This window comes from Leptidea sinapis, chromosome 47, assembly GCF_905404315.1.
Source record: "Leptidea sinapis chromosome 47, ilLepSina1.1, whole genome shotgun sequence".
In the NCBI taxonomy this organism is placed as follows: Eukaryota; Metazoa; Arthropoda; class Insecta; order Lepidoptera; family Pieridae; genus Leptidea; species Leptidea sinapis.
In genome coordinates, this window is record NC_066311.1 from 4,362,654 (window position 1) to 4,386,694 (window position 24,041).

Sequence of the window (24,041 nt, forward strand, 5' to 3'; positions counted from 1 at the left end):
TATTATTTTACATTTTATTTGTATGTATTACATAGATTTATTCAGACTCAGAGCTTACATTTTCGATAAATTAAACAAGAGGCTTATGGTAACTAAAGTATTAAATAAATACTTTGGTCTGGTCCATATATCTTTGGAATACTGTTGTTGATACAGTGCGACTGATGCACATTTCCTAATTTAATTTGGCGTCCAAAAACTCTATCAACGGAATCGTTGTATCCGATGTAAAATTAACGTTAAACCTCTAAACTGCATATGAAGTCCTGGTACATATTGCTGGATGACATGATATCAACCGCTATGAAAGGCAGTACTATCACCGCTACAATTTTATGTTCTCCAAGGTATACTCGCGTCATACATACAGACAATCTCTTCTACAACTATGATCGCCTGATAGGTACCAAAATATTGAATAATGCTCCCTATCTCATTCTCTTGCCGGATAAATCCTTTTCATTTACCTGTTTGTGTCTCTATCGTCTCATTTTTTCGTTTCATCGAGTTTCAAATCACAACGATTCTAAAGAAGTTTCACTTTAAAAATCAGTAAATTAAAGTTATTTACAAAACAAAATAAGGACCACTAATGCCAAAGAAACGAGAATGTAAACAAATGGATCGTTACTGAGTTACATTGCGATAGCGAGCGATTATTATCTCTGTCCTTATCACTCATATGCAGTAATGACGTCAGTTGGTGGCAGCGACAGCAGACTGTCTAGAAACGTTTCTTTCTTAAAGAGGTTCACCACATATTTATGTCCAATTTATTAAGGTTCTCAGACTAAATGTTGTATTCTTCCAGCACTACTATCACTGGCGTCGCAGAGAGCGGAATTCCTCGTTTTAGAATATTCTGGCATATCATGGCTTCAGGAATTGGTGGAGTATTGGAAGGCACACGAGAGAGGATCACTGCCTGGACTCATAGAATTTTGCGTCATCGTCTACATAGCAAGTAATTTTGAGTTTTTTGGCATGACAGTTTTATGTTTTGCAAACTTAACACTCCAACATACATAAGTAAAATCATGTCCATCTCCTAAACATAAACAGCGTTAGTGGAATGTACGCCTAGCGTGTTTTTTTTTTTTTGCGCTCAGACAAAGGGAAAGGGCTACCCTCCGGGATAACGACGGGAAGGAGGTGGTGAATGCTCATGCATACCAACGCAGACTTTATGTGGGACTCACGTAAAACTTAAGTGCCTACCCACTAAACACCACCTGAGGTTGGCTTTGGGTAAGTGACCTCCAAGCCTTCATCGAATGCGACCTTCTCTTGGAGAGAGAGACGCGCAAGTGGCACTGCCTATGAGCATCCGCTGGGATATAGCACAGAAGGTGCTATCTAATTGGGACTAGTTACATCAGAAGGATGCTCACAAACTAGAGGTGAATCTAAATGCGTCTGATTATCCCCGGATGCCAAGAAGTGATCCAGGTCAGACGAGAGTTGGTTAGGGGATCCTAACGTGATCTATACCAACCTTAATATTGCCATTTCACTTAGATTATCTTCTCTTCGTGACTAAATGACATCTACGAAAGATGTAGTCAAAGTTATTGAAGAGTTATCACTCTCAAATCTATCTTCTCAAATATTAATCATAATAGCATTATAGCTTCCACAATCAGATTCCCATAAGTTTGAGAAATCTCACTTCATAGCCTTTATGTACTTTGGATGCATTATGGATATCGCACTGTCCAAAGCTTAAGAGCAGCTAAATTCTATCGCATGTTTCTTTAACTTGTTCTTTCATTCGAAATAAAGAAGGCGGATTCATTGCCATTATTAACTTTATTTATTTTATAAGCCTGTATATTTTTTTTAAATTTTCCGCTTTTAACATTTTGTTTCTTATCAACTGTGCACTCATTAACTATAATTAAGGGAAAACTTTTCTCACTGTTAACTTACGTTTCAAATAACGGGTTACATGATCCATCCTGGGGCGTACCTAAAGTACCTAAAAATTTTTCTGTCTTAATATCACTAGGAAGGGGAAGATGAAATGGAGTAGTTGTTTTATTAAGTGCACTGATTACTCTAAAATTAAGCAGAAGAATTCCACAATTTTGTGCTATGTCAGCTAAGATACTCGTAATAGGCAAGATTCATAGAAATTAAACTTAAAGCCGTTCTACATATGCAAAATTTTTCAGGTTTAATATGGGGTGAGATACGATCGTTATGGTCTGGCGGACTAGTGGAGTACATCAGTGATCTTTGGAACATTGTAGACTTCATCACAAATATGTTCTATATCAGCTGGATTATCTTGCGGTTTACTTCGTGGTACATTGTACAGGTAATAATGATTATTATAGCTAAATAAAAAAAAGGGCCCATGCCAAACTGAAAATTTCTAAACTAGCCATTTGCAATACAATTATTTAAAAAACATTAACGGTATTTGAGAATGGAACACTGTGAGTAGGTTGCATTGTAGTTTGTATGAAGTTTACTAAAAACGTTCTCACATCAAAGTCATCTTTCACTTAGGTCTTTGACAATACTTTCTCACAATTCCACAATAACACAAATTGCAAGCCCTGACAAGGAACATTTACACTTCATGAAGACGGGATGAAACAACTGCTTTAAACAATGTTTCAGAAGAATGCAAAAGTGCGTAAATAGAAGAGGAATGAATATATTTTGAAATACAATAAATATTATGATAAACATATTGTCCAAAGTCAAAGTGACTCAAATTAATGACAAGCAAAGTAGAAGGCAATTCAGTTTTTAAGCATTCTTATTAACAATAATCTTACTAATTATTGGGTGGTCTTCACTTATTACATTAGTGTTTCGCTGCCGAATTTATGTAATCTCAATTTTAATATCCATTATTACTTTCAGCGTGATTATCACAGCGGAAAAGATCCCTGGTACCCTCGAGAGCGTTGGGACTCCTTCGATCCGATGCTGCTCTCTGAAGGTGCTTTCGCAGCCGGCATGATCTTCTCCTTCCTCAAGCTGGTTCACATCTTCTCCATTAACCCTCACCTTGGACCCTTGCAAGTCTCTCTCGGCAGAATGATTTTGGATATCTTGAAGTTCTTCTTTGTGTATATGCTGGTGCTGTTTGCTTTTGGTTGTGGTAAGTTCCAAATGTACGCAATAAAGTTAAAGCTGAAACGATATGACATTTTTCGTGGTCTCGATGCTCTTGGCAGAAGAGTCGCGGTTGTCCTGAAGTGTTATCAGGGGTAAATATAATGCACCTTACACTTTGTCACTATACCACTATGTTAGTAGACCGGTGCATGGGATCGCCCATAGCAGATCTGATTTGGTCGGTCCTTCTACTTTAACTTGGACAACAGAACGCTGTATGGACTGGCCAAAGAAAGCGAGTATGTGGGGCTGTACTATGTAAGATACACGCAGCTAGATACCTAGTTCCCAGAGTACTGCATCTAATTTCCGAAGCGATTATTATAAAAAAAATACCTAATATTATTTAAATTTGACAATGTCTGCTTGGATTGCGTATCTAGGTTTCCAGACATGGTTGCCGAATCTGAAATAATACATTTATATTTTATGGCCAAAAGCAACCGAACCGACCCACCTTATTCCTATAAAAGCTTGGAAACATCATAATAATATTATTATTTACAAAAAAAAAACTGTTATCGAACTAAAAAGTAATAAAACACATCATATTATTATTAACAAGTCGCATTAAATTTGCAATCTACAGTTAAGGGACCGAAAAAGCTTGCAAATTTATTCAAATTCAAATATTTTATTCAAGATAGGATGTGACATCACTTATTGAAAGTCAAAAAACTACCACCCATTCATCATCAAAAATATGTGTTACAATTAAAGTAACATTGTACAATTAAACTTATTATTTAATAGCCTGAGGGTGGTCACTCCATGCCCAATCTGTGGTATCATTAAAAAAGTCATTTATGTTATAGTAACCTTTACCACACAAACGTTTTTTAACAATTCTTTTGAATAACGTAATACTTTTGTTTTGAACATTTTCTGGGATCCTGTTGTAAAAGCATATACATCGGCCCACAAAAGACTTGCTAACTCGACTTTGTCGAGTAGTAGGCATTATAAGCTTATGTCTGCTCCTGGTGTTAACATTATGGTTATGACAGTTTCTGGCAAATTCACTTATGTGCTTATGGAACATACATTACATTATTATCAAAAAGTATTATTAAGATGTTACAGATCTATGTTCAGATTTGGATTGAAAATAAAGATTGTTACAACGTGACAGTAGTAACTCTTTAAATCTGTCTCCATGTTCCATTATTTATGACGTGTAATCTGAAATCTTCGTGCCATCCCTTGTATTTATCTTCATCTAATAGTTTACTGCGTACTAACTACGATATATAGCCATAGTATTTCACTGTTATCTCATCTGCCAGGTTGATCATTTTGATCTACTTCCAAGGAAGCTTAACTTGCTCGACCACTTTGACCACGGAATATGACGTGGCTTATCATTTCTTTGCTTGTTTAATTGTTTTAGTTTAAAGTCATAATGTTATTAATATCTCACCTCAAATACAAAATACAAATATTTATATAAAACTAGCTGACCCAGCAAACGTTGTGTTGCCATATAAAGTAATAAGAAAAAAACAATAATTAAAATTTTTGGGGTGTAAAAAATCGATGACGACCGATTCTCAGACCTACCAAATATATCGTACATAAAATGTACCATATATACTACAATAATTATTATATTTGATTGCCATCTTGCAACCCTATTATGTAAAGAACAGAATAATATAAAAATCGCGATACAAAAATAGGTGTTGATCGTAGGTGAGTGAAAATTTGAAGTGGTATGTATTTTTTTAATGCTGAATCATAATAAAAAAAAATTGTCAAAAATAAAAAACTCTTATCATGCAGCTCGTTCCATGCTTACGGAGCACTGCGTCTGCGGAGTGGCTCAATTTCATTATGTCGTGCTCGCTGTTGTAAGGTTTGATGTGCACGAACTCGTTGCATTCTAAGCCTTTCTACTTCATTGTCACTCACTAAAGAACGCAATTCTGACATATCACTACGACTATTTTCTTGATCTCATCTCTCTGGTCATTATTGCGGTTAGCACGTGAGGTAGAGGTCTTCGGACATTTGATTGACTGTGACGACCTAAATCAGCTCCTCTTCTCCTTAGCATCGTTAATTGTAATTAATCAAAGTGAGAAAACTTCTCGCGCACTTAGCAGTAAAGTGTCACTATCACAAAACATCGACAAAAAAGAGCAAATAACTTGAAATGTCACTATCACAAAGGATAACGAAGTAAAAAAAAAATTTGCGCACGTAGCGGTAATCGTCACTCAGAAAGATAGAAGGATGTGCTCTTTGTCTAAGGTCTTTGTCGGTATCGATCGACATAGAAAATGGATCAACATATTGGTTGTCAAACCAGATATTACGGTTAGGTACAGATATTTAATTTGTGACAAAATTAAGATTTATCAATCTATATAAAAATAATCTGATAGATAGTTAACAACTGTAGTTAATCTACCAACTATAGTTAGCTAAAATTAAGTTAATTTTTTACTTACTGAGAAAGTTGGAAATATATAAAAATTCTAATTAATTATTCATTTTACACTATACTTTCAATTTGATTTCTGAACGACCGCGACGGGGGACATCAAAGGAAAAACAAAATTGTTGTTTTTATTTAATTCCGAGCATTTTCATATTTATTCACCTTTTAAACCTTCTCTGAACATCCATGAATAATTCAAGACTAAAATTAGCCAAATCGGTCCAGCCGTTCTCGAGTTTTAGCGAGAGTAACGAACAGCAATTCTTTTTTATATATATAGATTATTGCTCGTTATGTTAAGCATATTAAGAATCCGAATTATCAGCTGCCATTACTGAATACAATAATGATAAAATAAATAAAAACCAATCAAAAAATATCCCATGTAAATACTATATCATAGACGTCCAATCCACAATTCTATTAATAAATCGCTATTTCCCCAACCCGCGCTACTCACTCTCTGAAAACGGTAAGAGTCTTGTCTTGATAAACTTTCATTAATAGGTATTTATTGTATTCATTATTTGAGGCAGAATTTTTGTAGGTGGAAATTGTATTACTTCTATTATTCTCTAATATAAATAATAATAAATTGATTGCACATTTAATATCTCCTAACTATTGTTTTTTTTTTTTTGGTTTTTAAAAATCAGAGATGTATAGAGTACCTATACCTTTTACTAAAAATGTTAAAATGATCATTGTCTGTATTCGATTCATGCCATCTATTAAATAAGATCCGTTATAAAACAATCTGCAAAAAAATTTACTAATATAGTTAACGTACTCTGACTGTATTGCGCCATCTGTTAACTCGACTTAACGTCGAAAACTGATAGATTTATTTATAATAACTTTAACGTCAAATTCATTAAATTAAAACTCAAAGCCAATATTGATTAAGTAATAAATGTCTGAGCGTTTAATTAATTAGCTTAGCTGGCCTAAATGCAACTGAGTATCATCAATAATTAAGGAAGTATTCTGGCTCACAGAATATGATGTTTCTGTTAGTGGCGAAAAATCTCGCAATATAGGTTCTAATATCAAATATATCTAGTTCAATAGAGACTTATAAGAGATATAAAATAATTAAAAAAAAGTTAATTGAAATAAGAAATTTGAGTTGTGCAAAGCTATATAAAGAAGTCTGCGGTTTGAATCCCGTTAGAATTTACTGCTCCGTTGCAGGCAACGTCTTCTGTTTTTCCGCAACACAAACCCTTAGGTAATTTCGTAAATGAATACTTACCATAGAGTAAAATACAGATATGCCACTATCAATTATATTATTCAGTTTGTTATTTAAACAAATTGATATTTTTTTAAGTGATAACCCTCACTTCTGGGATTAGTTAAACAAATTAAATTTGAAAACAAAATTTGTGAACGATGCGGGACTCGACCCCGTGCGAGCGCCAACGTTGATAAATCTTGTATGACTTGTTCAACTCTCAGGTTTTGGCTTCTACAGGATCTACTTTACAGTTGATAACCTGCTCAACCCCAATATTTGCATATTAGGAAGTTGTGTGCTCTGTGCTCTTATTAAAACATTTTTCTTTAAGGTTTGGGACCACGCCAACGGCCTTGAGGAATCGACCGGAGCTAGGTTGCCTATCTCCCACAAGATCGCCATAGTTTTAATTCGGAATTAGAAGCATTTTTTATTTATTAGAAACATAATACAATTTTCTTTACAAAAATAACAAAACTATGTCATGTTAAATAGTATTGATATACATTTAAAAGGCATAAAAGGTATTTATTTTCTCAAAATCGATTCCTTTAGAATTCTTTTTGATGTCATTTCTAATAACTTCTAGATACTACTACCGCTTCGGAAACAAATGGCGCTCTGAGAGAGACATTCAAACATTCATCTAAAACATTCAAATTTATTTATAGATAATGCCTGAACAGTGGCTGGGACTTTATTATAGAAGTGTATACATTTACCCTTAAAGCTATTATGTATCTTATGAAGCCTACTAGAATTAGTTACTAGCAATCCCTTATTTCTAGTGTTGTAATAATGAAAATCACTATTAAGAGCACTTCATAATTTCTCATGCAATTTTTATCTAAATTGAATGATTAACATGGCTCCTATATGTTAAGGATACTTCGGTGATTTTTTTTTCGGAATGTCTTTTATAGATAGAAATGTAAAGAAAATGAACTTTCTGAATGTAAAGGATGATTTGTTGGGAGGGGCGGTGATGGCCAAGTCCGAAACTACGAGACTTAGAGGAAATTCGTGGAAGGAGAAATGCCCTCGATTTATAAAAAACCAATAACTGTATAATTAGTTTTCTAATTTCTTAAGCTTTTCACGGAAATCGACCCGAATGATTTAACAAAAAAAGTACATTCTGTATCATTGGACCAATGGACACCGTTGCTTATAAGTATCAATCTTTGCAAAGGTATGTATTACTAAAAATAAAAGCAAATAGAAAAATTTCATAAACTGCTTTTCATATATCACTTTTACCTAACTAATAAGTTGCTCAAAATGGTTTCCGTTGACTCCAATGTATAAGTATTTACCTTCTCAAAAAACCAACCTGTATTTGTACGTAATTCCAGAAAAATGTTCCAAACCCCAATCATTTCGAAATTGAATTAAGAACACAAAACTGGTCATGTGATTCATATTAACGGACAGACAAAAAATGGCAGCCCTACTGTCACTCTTTAAATGACACTACACTACAAACCCTTATGTTTGGATTACACTAATATTTATTAAAATTTAAACACGAAATCCTTAAAATGTGATGCATTTGCCTTGGTTTTTCAGGAACAACGTCCACTTATAAACCGTTAAGAAATGTTTTCATTTATGCGCTCTTTTGGGATATCGGGATCGATTTCTTGGGATAGCGGGATATGTGACTGAAAAAGAAGTATTTTCACACTGACTAAATTCTCGAAGAGCATTGCAAGCATTGTCGGTCTTTGCAGTCTCAGCCTCCTCATATACCGTGGTTTTTTAATCTGAAGATTAAAAGGAGGTTGATTGTTATTGCTCACAGACTGAGATCCGGACACAAGCCTTTGAATAAGTTTAAACTTTTGATGAAAATTGCGGAGTCACCTCTATGTGAGTCATGTGGATGGTGAGCACGTGTTAAAGGAATGTGTCCGATTTCAGTCTAGTAGAGACAAAATTGTAAGACTTATGGGTTTGAACAGATTTGATACGGGCATGTTTGTAAATATACTTGCCCGCCCTGCATCTAAGAATGCCATAAGTCTGTTTGAATCCATAAGTCTTGTTTGTTAAACACTATAGATATGCTTTTCCTTTTATTAACTTTTTTTTAGTTTGGTAAGTTAAGAATTTTGTTTTTCTTTTGTCTTTTCAATGTACTTAGATTATAATGGGGCTGACGTGTACATACGTATAAAAGCCCCTAAATCAATAAAGAAAAAAAAAATTCAATTTCAGGTTTGAACCAACTGATGTGGTATTATTCCGAGTTGGAGAAACGTAAGTGCTACCATTTCGCGAACAGCGACATAGCAGACTTCGACAACCAAGAAAGAGCTTGCAGCATTTGGAGACGTTTTGCCAAGTAAGATAATAATTATAAAGCCTCCTATTTTCTTTTATCTTAAGGAAATGTTGTAGCATTTGCACATAAACTATCCTGTAAAACTTGATTAACTTGTCCCTTATGAACATTTTAATAATAATAATATTTTTTTTTTATTTGCGAAAAACTGCCACCAAATTTTTTACAGGTACAATAGATATGAATAATTAACATTATATAAAGAAATGAAAAAATAACAATACAAATGTTAAAAAACAATAAAGAAAAAGATATTAATGCTTTAAAACATGGAAGGATTATTTAATAACTAGAATGATAACAAACGAGGCAGCAGCGCGAATCGCAAAAAGGAAAGTTCTCAGCAAACGTTAGGACGTATTTTGCTAACACTGATATTATGAACTTCCTATATTAATTTTTTTCCGTGCAAGCTATTTTGGCAGTAATGTGTGAAAATATAATTATAATATTTCAAGCACAGATACTTAATACTAATAATACGCTTCGACAATCAGAAAACAAAAGACTTCCACTTCTAAAAACGATTTTTTTTTTTCTTTCCAAATCTAATCAATATTCCAACTTTACCAGCCATTGTTTAGTTTTTTGGTTCATTAGCTTGGTGCAAGCAATTACTTACCATAATTCACAGATCTACTAAAGAAACTACAACTTTATTCCATTAGACGACAGAGATATAAGATAATGCACCTCATTCTCATTATTATTTGAACGTCACGTGCTATGGATATCGGATAATATTCTTAAAGAGGCATATCTAGGGCACGTTAGTCTTCGCTGATTAAAGTGTTGTAATTTTAAACACATAGATATAGACCTTTTGATTTATAATAATGATCGGATGAAAAAAGCCATATATCTCGTGAAAACAAACGCTACAAAGTTCTTAATAATTATAATTAAAATGTTAATTATTTTCCACAGCTTATTCGAGACATCCCAATCCCTGTTCTGGGCGTCATTTGGCCTTGTGGACTTGACGACGTTCGAGCTGACTGGCATCAAGAGCTTTACTAGATTCTGGGCTCTCCTGACCTTCGGATCTTACTCCGTTATCAATATCATCGTGCTGCTCAATATGCTAATCGCCATGATGTCTAACTCCTACCAAATCATTTCAGTAAGTATTCGCAACGTTACAAAAAATCTTTAATAATTATTAGCATTTTTTTAGTTCCACGGTACGAGTAGATAAACGTTCCCTTATTTGTAACCTATAGAATATTTTGAAGGTGGTATTTGTGTGTATACTAACGCGTCACTACAACGTACTATAGAATCGAAGAAAGAATTAATATAGTTAGGCCAACGAGACAAGATAAAGAATGTAAACAAAACGACCGTTACTGAGTTATATTGTCATAAATATGGCTGATTCGCACTCTTCCGACGAAATATCTCAATACGGGCGACAGCGATTAGATTAGGGTACTTTTCCAAAATTTGTATATAATTTATTCAAATACATATTATATTTTGAAGCTCTGAAACTTTGTTAACATTATTTATCTCATCTTGTTGGTCTTAACTACAGTAATTCTTTTAAGAGGATTCTATAGTACGTTCAACGAAAATTGTTATATTCAAATTCAAATTTTTTTTTTTTCAAAATCACTTATTGAACGTCAAAAACTACCACCCATTCAAAAAAGAATGCCTCAGACCTGAGAAGAACGGGCGCAAGAGACTCAGTTTATTATAGTTTTTAAAACTTCAATCAAATAATTAGTTCTATGACCTGCATAATATGAAAACAAAACTTTTAAAACTACATACACCACATTCTTTTGCAACGTGAGAGGGATCACAAGAGCGTTGCCGGCCTTTAAGGCAGGTGTACGCGCTTTTTTTGAAGGTACCCATGTAGTATCGTCCCGGAAACACAGCACAAGGAAACTGCTAATTTGTGGCGCGTCGAGCGAAGGAGGAAATCAGCGGCAGGAATCAGGTCGAACAGCTCTTCGGAACACTCCCCGTGATAAATGTGGTAGAAGAGTTTCTTAATTCACTGTAAATTTTGTCTTTTAGGAAAGATCAGACACAGAATGGAAGTTCGCTCGCAGCAACCTCTGGATGTCTTACTTCGAAGACGGTGACACAGTGCCTCCACCATTTAATATCATACCAACCCCAAAACACATGAAGGGCTGGGTTAACCGTATTTGCAACGACCGTGACAGAGGCTCTATCATTGTAAGTTGCATCTAGTATTACTAAGTTAGTTAAGCTGGGCTGATTACACACTTAGCCTCTTGATTGGGCCATTGTGCGTTTTTAAAAATGTCTTCTTTCTCCAACCAGCCCAGATCATTCCAGAAGTCTAGCAGTCTTTTTAAGTTTTTGCAGGCATCCGGAAGCGATGCTGGTGATTGGAGTATTTGTGCCCGTTGTTCGGCCACATTGCTGCACTCCATAAGCAGGTGTTCTGGCGGTTCCTCTGCCTCCATGCATCCTCTCAAGGAGCTATCTGTTACACCTATGATAGACAGATGCTTGTTCAAGGGACAGTGACCGGTGATTATACCTACAATTGTACGTATATTGTCCCTGTGTAGTCTCATCAGGTTGCGGGCGAACCTCTTTGTTTGGAACCGCATTCTTTGTTTGCCTGCAACCTTTGCTGTTTCACGATTCGGTTAGGTGGGATTGTTCCGTTACATCTAGTATAATACACCAGTATATGTTATAATATACTAGTAAGAGGCTCCTTTGCGCCGCAGCTAGTGAAATTACTTGGCAAATGAGACTTTACATCACTCATCTCAAGGTGACGAGCTGAATTGTAATGACGCTCAGAGTTTTTGGGGTTTTTCAAGAATCCTGAGCGGCACTGCATTGTAATGGGAAGGGCGTATCAATTACCATCAGCTAAACTTCCTGCTCGTCTCGTCCCCTATTTTCATTAAAAGAAAATCCTGACTTGGCTTGCATAGATTTTTGAAGAGATTCAGTCTCTAAAATAAAAAGCCGTAGTTATTCCACATAATAATGGCTACCTGCCAGTAAAATTCTCATCAGATTAAGTAGAACCGTTTCGGATATAATCTGGTAACGAAAAAGAGATATTTTTTTATACATTTTATTGGAAAATTATAAACATTAAATTTCTAAAGATGGGATCCTAGATAATTTAAACGTCTAGATAGACTGTGACAGCTGAGAAAACGTCACGCACACTAAAACAAATGAATGGCGTATCGCGAGTGAAAGACGTAGCTGTCATGCACACTCAAGAATTAAACCTTGCCTGTTCTTATACAATGCATAACAGGAAGCAACTTTGAAATAAGTTTAACATTGTTTATTTTGATGTGCCGCACGCTGAACGAACGTATGTTTTATAAATAATTAATTTAATTAAAAAGTTAAAATAAATCCTTAGCACATTATTAATACTTCCCGAACTCTAAGCATATCTTATATAACAAACAACCTATATATTTTTGTAAACGTTTAAATAATTAGAAGAAAATATGCATGCAAGATGACAGTGAAATCAAAAATAACGCTGTGATTAAAACCTATCACCTTTATTCAGTGGCACAAAAAGTATTAATTTGATGAATTCTTTTTCTTGGATATGCCTGTTGGATATGGATTTTTAGGTAATAGTACATCCTCTTTGGGTAATAATGAGTACTTAGAATATTGATATTCTTAGAAGTAGAAGTAAAATAATAAAATGTGCAGTATCTCGTCTTCTGGTTAGTTCCGGTGGCACAAACGGGCGCTGCTAACACTGCTATCAGACAATGATTTCGCGTCTTCTTGTTAGTTCCGGTGCCACAAACGGGCGCTGCTTTCACACAATGATTTTAATTGTTGTTTAAACGCTTAAAGCTTAGATTAAGGATTGGTGTCCGCTGCGCTCCAACTAGATACAGCAGGCGTTGTCGCAAAGTGCGGCAACTAATACTACGCCCAAATTGGCGTACTCGAACCAGTGTCGAACGTAAAATGTGTGACGTTAACGTGCCACATATTATGTTAAACTTTACTAATAATTGAAGCATTTTATGCTGGGTTGCGTAGTAAAATTTGTAAAAATAATACTACAAGAAATAAGAAAGACACTGGGACCACATATCATCAGTAAGTACAGTATTTCATTAATTTCATGTAAAATAACACGAAGCGTATGTTACATAATTTGAAAGATGCCATTGAGTATCAAGATGCCACGCATACAAGCATCTAATAGTTGCCGCAATAAAAAAGCTATTTGTTCTTAGGTAGTACATTATCTAGTTGGAGCCACGGAGTAGTAAAAAAAGAAGGACTCTGGGCTGTGATATTAGCAAGTGAAACACCTTTATGCTAATGTGTGTGCGGTTACGGGGTATACTAGATACACAATTTTTGCTCCCTTATATAATCATATATCCACAACTACTTTTATATTATTGTTTTTACACTTTTTCACAACGCACGACGGCATTTTTAAAATATTTTATTGAGACGCAAACTGATCTGTCACAGACGATGACAATTCTCATAATGGCTGCCTATCGGCCTGTAGTAGCTGTGTGCGTGGGGCTATGTATTTACACGTTAATCGGCTTGTTTTGGTGCTACACTGTCCTTATTTTTTTACTAGTACATGGTTGGAGCATAAAGGAGACCAATCCAACCATCATGCAAACCCCAAAGTTTATTACGACTTTCAATTACGACTATCTCAATCAGATTCTTTATGTTTTTCCACCGCCCAATTTTCCTGCTTCGCTAGAAACTCGACGCCCCTTAAATATTTGTTATGATGTTACAAATAGTTAGCAACAAGTTCGTAAATATTCGAGTGTGTTGAAGTATCGTTAAGTTGTGGCCATCAATCATTAACCGTTAGCGTATAATAATAGTTGGTGTGGGTAGAACGTGTGTCGGAGAGGAATTAATCTTTTTATTGATGACAATGTATTGTGTCGATTTGTATGATTTAGTTGCTAATGTGATTCTGATTCGGCTCCATTATCATAAAGATGTTGAAGGGATATGAAGTTTTTTTTTAATGAAAATAAGGCCAAGGCGAACAGGACTTTCGGCTGTTGGTAATTGATGTGCATTACAATGCAATGCCGCTCAGGATTATTGAAAAACTCCAAAAATTGTGAACGGCACTACAATTGCGCTCGTCACCTTCAGACATAAGATGTTAAGCCTCATTTGCCCAGTAATTTCACTAGCTACGGCGCCCTTCAGACCGAAACACAATAATGTTTACACATTACTGCTTCACGGCCTCCCACTGGTGGGAGTGTAATGAAATTACCAATGGGAGGCTTCTTAGCAAAGTCACCTAGATTGGCACAACAGCGGTGTTCTTTTCTGCTGCCAAGGAGTGCATGCATAATTATCGTTCGGTGTGTCTTACACGAAGTATTTTTTTATGAAAAGTTTGTCAACTACCAATTTACTCTTTTTGCTGGGATTTGAAAGTAATTCATATTGTTCACTATTTTATTTTCAATTACTTTAAATTTAATAATTTCAATTAATTTAAATTAAAATTATCATTACGGTGAAGCGTACTAAGAATACTGACAGTATCTGCGTTGGATAGCTAGGCTGCTCCGTTGGCCCTCAACAAATACTTCAAATAGCTTCATTCTTCATTTCTTTTTGATAACTTAAATACCGACCCGAGAGAGAATAAACAACGCTGAGTTTCTTTCGTTAATTGCTGCTAATTTTCGCTTTTCAGAACAAAAACAGAGAGAAAGCACGTCAGCAACACGACGCCGTGATGCGTGTCCTGGTTCGTCGATACGTGACAGCAGAACAGCGTGCTAGAGACGACATCGGAGTGACAGAGGATGATGTGATGGAGATAAGACAGGACATATCCACGTTACGATTTGAGCTGATCGATATCCTGGCGAGCAATGGGATGAAGACGCCCAGAGTCAATATGAATGATACGACAAGTTTGTAATTCTTATCACATCAAACCACATATTTTATAATGTGCATAAAGAGCGTACGTTTTCGAATGCTGCACATAGATCTAATATAAATCCACCAGCCAATAGCGATTGTTAACGATATGTTGTGATTATTACCTGACCAATTACGATATGTTGTGATCATAATCTGACCAATCAGCATTCAGTAACTCGCCTCATACCTCATTTGGTTGACTGCATTGTTCGAATAAATAGATTTAGGTGTTCACCAGGTTATAAGGTGGCCGCCGTGCAAGATAAAAAATGTTTCTTTTACAAGTGTATTTATTACTATTGAAGCTATATTTTATATAGATGAGCAGCTGATGTTAATTGGTACGCCCTGCCCATTATAATGCAGTACCACTCAGGATTCTTCAAAAATTCAAAAGAACTGAGTGGCGCAATCTCAGTGGTGATCAATTGCGCTCGTCATCTTGAGACAAAAGATTTTAAGTCTCTCTATCATTTGGCCAATAAATTCACTAGCTACGGCGCCCTTCAGACACACTTCAACACAAGAATACACATTAATACTTCACGGCAGAAAAAGGCGCCGTTAGTACCTACCCATAATCTAACCGGCATCTTATCCAAAGAAGCGTCCCAATGGAACATGCCCTAAGTGGCCTCATACGACACCCTTGGGCCCTCCCTATTCTTTTTAAGGCTTGGCGGCGAAGCACAGGGCCTAATGTGTAGAGAAGGAACGGTCCAAGATGGCCGCCGTGCACTTTAAAATAAATATTTTAGAAATGCATTTTAAAAGTACAGAGTATGTCTGATGGCACGGAGACCTTCGTGTGCAAACTAACTTGATCTTACCGTTTTTGTCTTGTTAACAGTATCTGGCAAGAAAGGCAAAGTGATGGAGAGGAGGATCCTGAAGGACTTCCAGATCGGAATAGTGGAGGGAATAATTAAGGATGTGATTTCGAAGGAGAGCAAACCAAAGGATGTATTCAGTCAGATCGCTAAGGCTATGACGAGAAGAGGCAGCGCGGCGGATGGGTCAGTATATAATAATATAATATTGACACACTTTTTCACAAATTATCTTGCCCCAAGTTAAGCATATATAGCCTGTGTTGTGTGTTACAAGACAATGATATATTAAATACAATATCCTTACTTAAACATACATACATTCATATAAACATACATAAATACATTTAAACATCCATGACCCGGAAACAAACATCCATATTCATCATATAAATGCTTGCACCTACCGGGATTGGAACCCGGGACCTCTAAGCTTTGTAGGTAGGATCACTAACCACTCGGCTATACAGGTCGTCATGCATATAACATAAACTTACATACATACATTCATCCACTAGCATCAAACCTTTCTCATAATTCTTCTTCATGGTATTCTTGTCCTAACCGCTTGAATACATTCCTGAACTCATTGTGCAAATAAGCCTAGGTCAATAGTACTAAAGTCGTTCTTCAAAAAGTTGATGTAAGCCTTGTCTTAGTACGATACTTACACCCGAAAACGTCGAAACACGTGCAAGATAAAAAATGTTTAAAAAAAAGTGTGTGTGATTATATATATGCACGCAAAAAGTTATACTTCTTTGGCCTAACGAAGCAAAAATCATTAAATAATAATAAATGATCAATGAAAAATTATCATGACGAATTATCATTCTACGTTTTTAGAAAGAACAATTTTGTAAAAATCTTGCAGAGCTGTCATTGAAAATTAATTATTAAATCAATACGGCTGTATAGGCTTGAACCCTTTGCTTGTCCTAATAATGGACGAAGAAACCAAAAAAAAATAACGAATGGCTCAAACGTCACAAAATTTTAGGAACCAACTTCAACCTGTTACTTTTGTGGTACAGTGATGCGCGCGCATCTTAAAATTTTATTCTCATCATTTTTTCATAACGCGCCTAAAGAAGTGTAACTTCAATAATGATAAAAATACACAAATGCACTCATATGCTATATATATATATATGATGAACACTAAACATACAGTTATCGTGTTCTGCTTCCATTGAATACTTACAAACCTTGCCTGTTCGAAGTTAACCATATGAATGGTAACGCATCACAAAAATTGTAGATTTTCACTTGTTTACTGAACAGCAAGTTATGGCCGCACCTTAATCCGAACAATGTTGTTTAATTTAAACTAATGATAATTTTTTTAGCAGCAAGAAACGCGACTGGAATGCAGTTGTTCGTACCAACACCCTGCGTAGGGACCCTATAGGAACTACCACCAGACAATCACTGCGTGCTCATATCTTGGACAACGTGCAGGCAAGGACTATTGATCCTCAGAAACTATTAGGTAATTTATCTTTTTTATGACAATAAGGGATGAGACGATCAGGACGTTCAGCTGATGGTGATCGATACGCCCTGCCCACTATAATGAAGTATCGCTCAGGATTCTTGAAAAACCCAAAAACTCCCCCTTCAGACCGAAACACAATAATGCTTACACATTAATGCTTCACGGCAGAAATAGGTGCCGATGTGATACCCATAATCTAGCCGGTATCCTGTGCAAAGGAGCTTAAAATAATACATTATTTTCGTATGTTTCTTGCTAGAGTAAAATCAACAATACCTACTTGTAATATTATATATTACCTCCTTCGTTATTTTTTTATTTTACAATAAGTTTATTACACGAACCTCAAAAGAATACAAATAATTGTTCGCACACAGCCTGATTTGTAATCTTCTCCACTTCTTAAAATAAAGATGAAGTAAAGAGTAAACAAGAATTTAATTCAATAGGAATCCCACATATTTTTGACTCACAGCTAGACTTTATATCTAAGTCAAACAGGTGATTTATTTGCTTCTTCGATACAATCTTTTACCCTTAGATTTAGGATTGGTCTCCGCTGCGGTCCAGCTAGATACCGCACTAACTAAGAACAATAGCTTTTTTATTACGGCAACTATTAGATGCTTGTGTGCGTGGATCTTGACACTTAAGAGCATCTTTCAAATTTTGTAACATACGCTTCATGTTATTTTACATTGAAACAAAATACTAACTGATGATATGTGTGCCCAGTGTCTTTCTAATTTCTTGTAGTATTATATTTACAAAGTTTTACCAAGCAACCCGGCATTTTAGTTTCAATTATCAGCAAAGTTTAATAGAACATGTGGCACGTCAATGTCAAACTTTGTTCGCCACGAGACTGGCTCGAGTACGCCCACTTGGGCGTAGTATTAGTTGCCGCACTTTGCGACTATACCTGTGGTATCTAATTGAAGCGCAATGGAGACCAAACCTTAATTTAAGTATACGACTAACAAGTTATAAAATATGTTAATCGATTTTTATACTTCTCTACTGGAATATGATATATGCGATTGTCTTAAAGCTGACTTTAAAAGATAACCCATTTATTTTCTTAATTGTTTTGCAGAATACAATCCTAAACTTTCTGATGTAACACCAACAACAAGAGTAGCATACGCCAAGTTTATGAGAAGCAAGATTAAGTCAGATTTCAGTGAGGGAGAAAAACAAGGAACGTCCGAAGTTACCATTGAAAATGAAGCTTCCGAAGCTAAAAAGAAGTTTGGTAAGTATATTGATTGGTAGCTGAAATTCTCTTCGGTTTCTTTTCTGTACAGATTCTGCTTATACAAGCTTAGTATTACAATCATCATCATTTCTTATTTGGACATAGATCGCCATGACGATCCGTCCTGCGCTGCCCTCACTCAATCTATTCCGGCGATCTTGACCAGGTCGTCGGTCAATTTTTTAGGGGCCCTACCAACCCTACGTCTTACGGTACGTGGTTCAAGGACTTTACTGCCCCAACGGCCATCTCTCCCTTAAGCTGTGTACTCTGCCTACAGCGGTGACTATGCTACGGATCTCCTCATCTCTGATTCGATCTCGCAGGGAAACTTCGAGCATAACCCTATCCATTGTCCTCTTAGCGACAATGAGCTACCTCCTAAGGCCCATAGTTAGCGACCTCGTCTGCTTTCCGTGCGTCATCACTGGCACACACAACTGGCATACACAATGAGCTTAGTATAGTAAAGGGAAAATTAAAGGTCTTGTTTTAAAATGTAATATTCCGTCTAAATATTAGAACTCTTCAATAATCTCGCGCACTGTCTATTTTAAATCTAAGTCAAGATTATAGAATATAGCTTTCGAGAATCCAAGGTATCTATATCTTGAATTCTAATGCTCGCCGCTCGCAAATAGACATAGATAGAGAGACATTGTAATTTTAGTACTAGAAATCTCTTTTAGCTACGCTGAGTATAACAAAAATTGTTTTACTATACTATAATCGCAAACCGTGATTGAATTTTTCCAATGTGTATTCGTTGTGCTAAATAAAAACTCATTCACTTGTTCAGTTAACAAATCTGTTTAAATTGTAGAATCGCTTTTCTTAGTTCTTCTGTTGAAATTGTGTTTCATTTAAGAGATTTTCAAAAGTACCCATTGTATCCAAAACAATATAATATTTTGTCCATATTTAACGAATTCTGAACCTAAATTGTCGAAAATTTCAGCTGCAGCCTTGAAGCCTAAATCTCCGATTCCAGAAGGAGCAGAGAGTGAACATTTGAAAAAAAATGAAATTCAAGTTCAAGCGCACATCGAAAGTAAAGGTGGGTACCGATATTGTGATGTATGTGTCTTTGAGACTAATATGTAAGTAAGGGTACAAAAGCGAACATAACATAGTTTAATTTAATCCCTATTTCGTCATGAAAACCGTATAGTAATATGAAGGTTAAATAATTAAATCTTATTAAATATTAAATAATTATAGATTAATTATTGGACTTTTTAGTTCAATATATTTAATGAATGAAATATTCAACAACAAATGATTGAAAAAATATTTTTCCAAAAATATTAACATAAATCAATATTTCAATTATATTTATGTTACATTTTATTTTTCCTCCCACTAGGAGGAGGCTCGCAAGCCAAGCCTGAAGGACCGAAAACAGCAAAACCACCTGAAGACACCTCAAAACCAAAAGACGTCCCGAAACCCGCAGTATCACCAAAACCATCAGAACCGCCAAAACAAACAGATCCACCCAAGCCAACAGATCCCAAACCAACGAAAGAAATACCAAAAACAAGCACAACTGCACCACCAGCAGAAGCTGCAAAAGCCGAACAGAAGGATCATGTCATACAAATAGATGAACCTGAATCCCCAACTAAAAATTTATATATTACCAAAGAAGAAGATTCTGCGTTACAGAAACCCTTAACACCAACACCAAGCGTCCATTCTAAATCTGAAAAATCTGAACAAATACTTTCCGCTTCAAAATTAGAAGCTGATCATGGTGCATCAACATCTGACAAAAAACATGAGTCAGAACCAAAAGAAGAAAAGAAGCCAAAAGACCCCAAACCTCCAAAACCTAAGCCTGGTCCAAGTCCTGCACCAGCACCAGCTGCCCCACAAATGGTTACTGATAAAGGAAAATCAAAAGTTACTGGTAAAATGGTATCTGGATGGCTTTAGACTACCGATTGTCGTGATATTTTGAATATATTTAGCGACATATTAGTGAGATTATAGGTACGTGTCATAGCAATAACTAGAATAAGATAAATTAAGTACAATTTTATAGACCAATTTTAGATGGTTGCTTTATGAATATTGATAGATTACTTTGGCGTACACGTTTAAAATTTTAGTTCTTTACCTTTTTACAGATAATCTTTATTTTTATGGTTTATTTAAACAAAACCTTTAAGTAAAAGTAATATATATATATATATATATATATATATATATATCAATAAATGTAGAAATAGCTAGAATTACATATGATCTCTTACTATATTTGAATCCATGTGCTTTTCCCTTTATTCAACAGCTTTGATTTAATTGGTTGAACGCCTTTAAAGAAAAACATATCAAAATTGTTTTGTTTTGTTAAGTGTGTCAGTCAGCATAATCAGTATTGATTTGTGTGCAAATACTAATTTACTTGACCAAGTCATTAAAAATTTAGTGAACCAATTTAGTTTGATAGTCATGCCACATAGTGACTGGGGTGTAGAATTTAAGATATATTTTTGTTGAATTTTAATGTTGATCAATAAAATAAAGCGCTTGTCTTATGATTTATTTTTATTTATTTAAAAATAATTACCTATGCTGTTTTTTTTTAAATGTTATCCAAAAAATTATTCTATGAAAGCTACGTACATTGCTATATGGTCTGTAAAGTAAGATGTCGCTGTTTCGATGAATGGATCTAATATATGAAGAATTTTTCAATTTGGCTATGTATTTTGCAAAATTAGAGAGAGCAGGACTGAAAGTGTTGTAGGGAAGGTCCTAAGAATCTTAAAGAATGAAGATAAAGCCATTTGTTACCATTATATCTTTTGCTCTGGAAAACATGGGTATGCGCGGCACTTATGTTGCGCCAGAGGTAGGGACCTAGCAGCGGTGTGTAAAGTGATTGTAAAACATCACATGAGTAAAATTTTTATGTTCATACTTTTTCCAACCTTCCCAAATTGGCAGTGCACTAGGGCACTAGATTTTTCAGATACTTACACCAAAACCGAAAGTGCCGTACGGCACCCTACTCTCTCACCAAATTCTTACCCTTATTTTGTTTATACTATGGTTTATTTTACATGGTCTTATAGCTTGTTTTAATAGCTTTCTGATACATTCACTCAAATCATCCTAATTATAAGCAATCTATTGCTACATGGAAAATAATACGCATTGACAGGATGCTGCACTAACTAATTTTGGTACAGCAGATATTCCCAAGTTCGTTTTACTAGTAAATTTTTGTTTGTACAGAAATATTATTCCATTAGATTGTAACGCTTTGTAACATTGTTATTTACGACATACTATAAAATACTAATGTGGGTTGAAAAGTGCCCATCAAACAGAATCTAGTAAAATAACTGCCCAACAAAATTTTCTATATAGTTTTGTTTGCTAGTATGAGAACTCTAAGAGAAAACACAAAAGGGGAGCTACTTCCCTGGATCTTTTACAAAGGACTGCTGATGTAGTTATTAAGTATTTTTTTTTTTGCGATGCTGATTAGCTAACAGCAAGTGGACAGCAATCAAAAATCAAAAGGTATAAAGAAATCGAAAAGTTTCTGAAGTAGTAAAACAACTAGATACGCGGCAAACATTTATTTGTATTAAAAGTGCTGAAAGACATAATACTGATGCTGAATACAAAAATAATAAAATAAATTCAACTTAATCAACATATCTATGATGCTGTTATTATTTATTAATAAAATAATATGAAGAATACAGAATTAATAATCAGAAACAAACTGAATACTACACTGCGTCAATGAAATTATTAATATAAAACTATTGCATTTCATATAACAAGACCTAAATTAAAATATATGTTAAATATTAATAAACATACATAATAACATTCATTGCAATCTTAAATAGTACCTACATAATAAAATATTATAATAATGACAGAAATAACGTCATAAATAAAGTATGAAAATAAAGAAAAATTATGAAATTTGGTAAATCATTTATACGTCTAGATAGACTATGACAGCTGTGAAAACGTCGAAAACAAATTTTATTTATAAACTATATTAAACATCTATAATATAGAGCCTGTTGCTGCTATATAATCGATGAAAACAGACCAAGTTTATTACTTCAGTGTGCGTGACAAGCTACGTGTTACACTCGCGATTTGTATGTCACTTTGTGTTATTGTGAACTGCATTGTTCAAAATATAGGTGAACAGTCAACCTCAATTTTCTTCGACGTTATCACAGCTGTTACAATCTATCTAGACGTATATTTATACGTACGTATTCTTATTGTATTATATTATTATGACGTATTCTTATACATACATCTTAGATCAAATGATCTATGATGTATGTATGAATATGAAGCGTATAAAATACTTTATTAATATCAAGTTATATCAAATACCATGATTGATATATGGGAATAAACAACAGAAGGGTGGTTTACCCATATATATATTTGTCAGTAATTCGACGCCTACGAATCGGAAAACCGAAATTCGAACAAATTGATGCTTTCTCTTCTTACTCATATATCACAGATTTATAACTATCTATAATACACCCAGTAATAGATATAAAAGCTTACGGTATTATTACAAAAATGAATTTAAACATGGCTTAGACACGTGTTTTTTAGACAGTGACTTAACTATAAAAACGTCAGTGACCTAACAATAACGACGTCTGAAATGGAGTTTATCTTTTTCTCTTACAAAACAGTGTTTAGCTTGTGTTTAACTAAAACGTCGATAAGGACAACACTAGCCTAGCGAAACTCTCTAAGAAACAAGTGATACACTCGATTGTATGAAACGTGCAGTCATTGATAGATTGACAGATGACGGCTAAAATCTTGTAATAAACGGAGATAGCCGATATCCACTACGTTTTAAGCAACTGTTCGCTTTCAAACTTAGCCGGGTTATACTTCGTCGCCAATCGCCATACTGTAATTACTACTATTTCAGACTTATGACAAATCACTGCACGTTTCATACTAAACTTAATTTATATTTTTACTTAGGCAATCCCGCCTCTAATTACGTAGTATTTACCTCCTCTTTGCATAACATAAACTGAAGTGTACAGGAACAATTATAGGAACTGAACGCAAGTTTTGACAGCTGTCATCTACCTGTCATCATATAATCTAAATCTTCCATATGACTTACGTTAGACGCTCCTTAGATAAGCTTCGACTCGTATTTAAATGTAAGCAGTGTCTAATGATTGTTGAAAGCTAAACAACAGAATGACACAGTTTTCTATTAGAACATTTTTAAAACGAGTTTGTTCTCTTTTAAAAACAAACTTAAATCTTTTCTATTAGAGAAACAAAAAAATAATAATAGTAATCATAAAATAAA

At 34.8% G+C, this 24,041-nt stretch overlaps 1 protein-coding gene across 4 annotated transcripts in view; it reads left to right on the plus strand.

The window, feature by feature from the left end:
• LOC126978083 (transient receptor potential protein) overlaps positions 1 to 21,173 on the plus strand; it is a 79,339-nt gene extending 58,166 nt beyond the window's left edge. For 2 of the 4 annotated variants that reach the window (XM_050826797.1, XM_050826795.1), the window contains exons 10-21: positions 812 to 964; positions 2,175 to 2,320; positions 2,878 to 3,118; positions 9,039 to 9,165; positions 10,093 to 10,288; positions 11,197 to 11,361; positions 14,870 to 15,092; positions 15,956 to 16,121; positions 17,285 to 17,427; positions 18,530 to 18,688; positions 19,650 to 19,748; positions 20,058 to 21,173. In XM_050826797.1, the coding sequence (XP_050682754.1) occupies positions 812 to 964; positions 2,175 to 2,320; positions 2,878 to 3,118; positions 9,039 to 9,165; positions 10,093 to 10,288; positions 11,197 to 11,361; positions 14,870 to 15,092; positions 15,956 to 16,121; positions 17,285 to 17,427; positions 18,530 to 18,688; positions 19,650 to 19,748; positions 20,058 to 20,629 (2,390 nt within the window). In that variant the 3' untranslated portion in view covers positions 20,630 to 21,173. Of the gene's footprint in view, positions 1 to 811; positions 965 to 2,174; positions 2,321 to 2,877; positions 3,119 to 9,038; positions 9,166 to 10,092; positions 10,293 to 11,196; positions 11,362 to 14,869; positions 15,093 to 15,955; positions 16,122 to 17,284; positions 17,428 to 18,529; positions 18,689 to 19,649; positions 19,749 to 20,057 lie in introns of those variants that run through there. The other 2 variants (XM_050826796.1, XM_050826798.1) reach the window with 2 other exon arrangements.
• Positions 21,174 to 24,041: the final 2,868 nt, after the last annotated feature.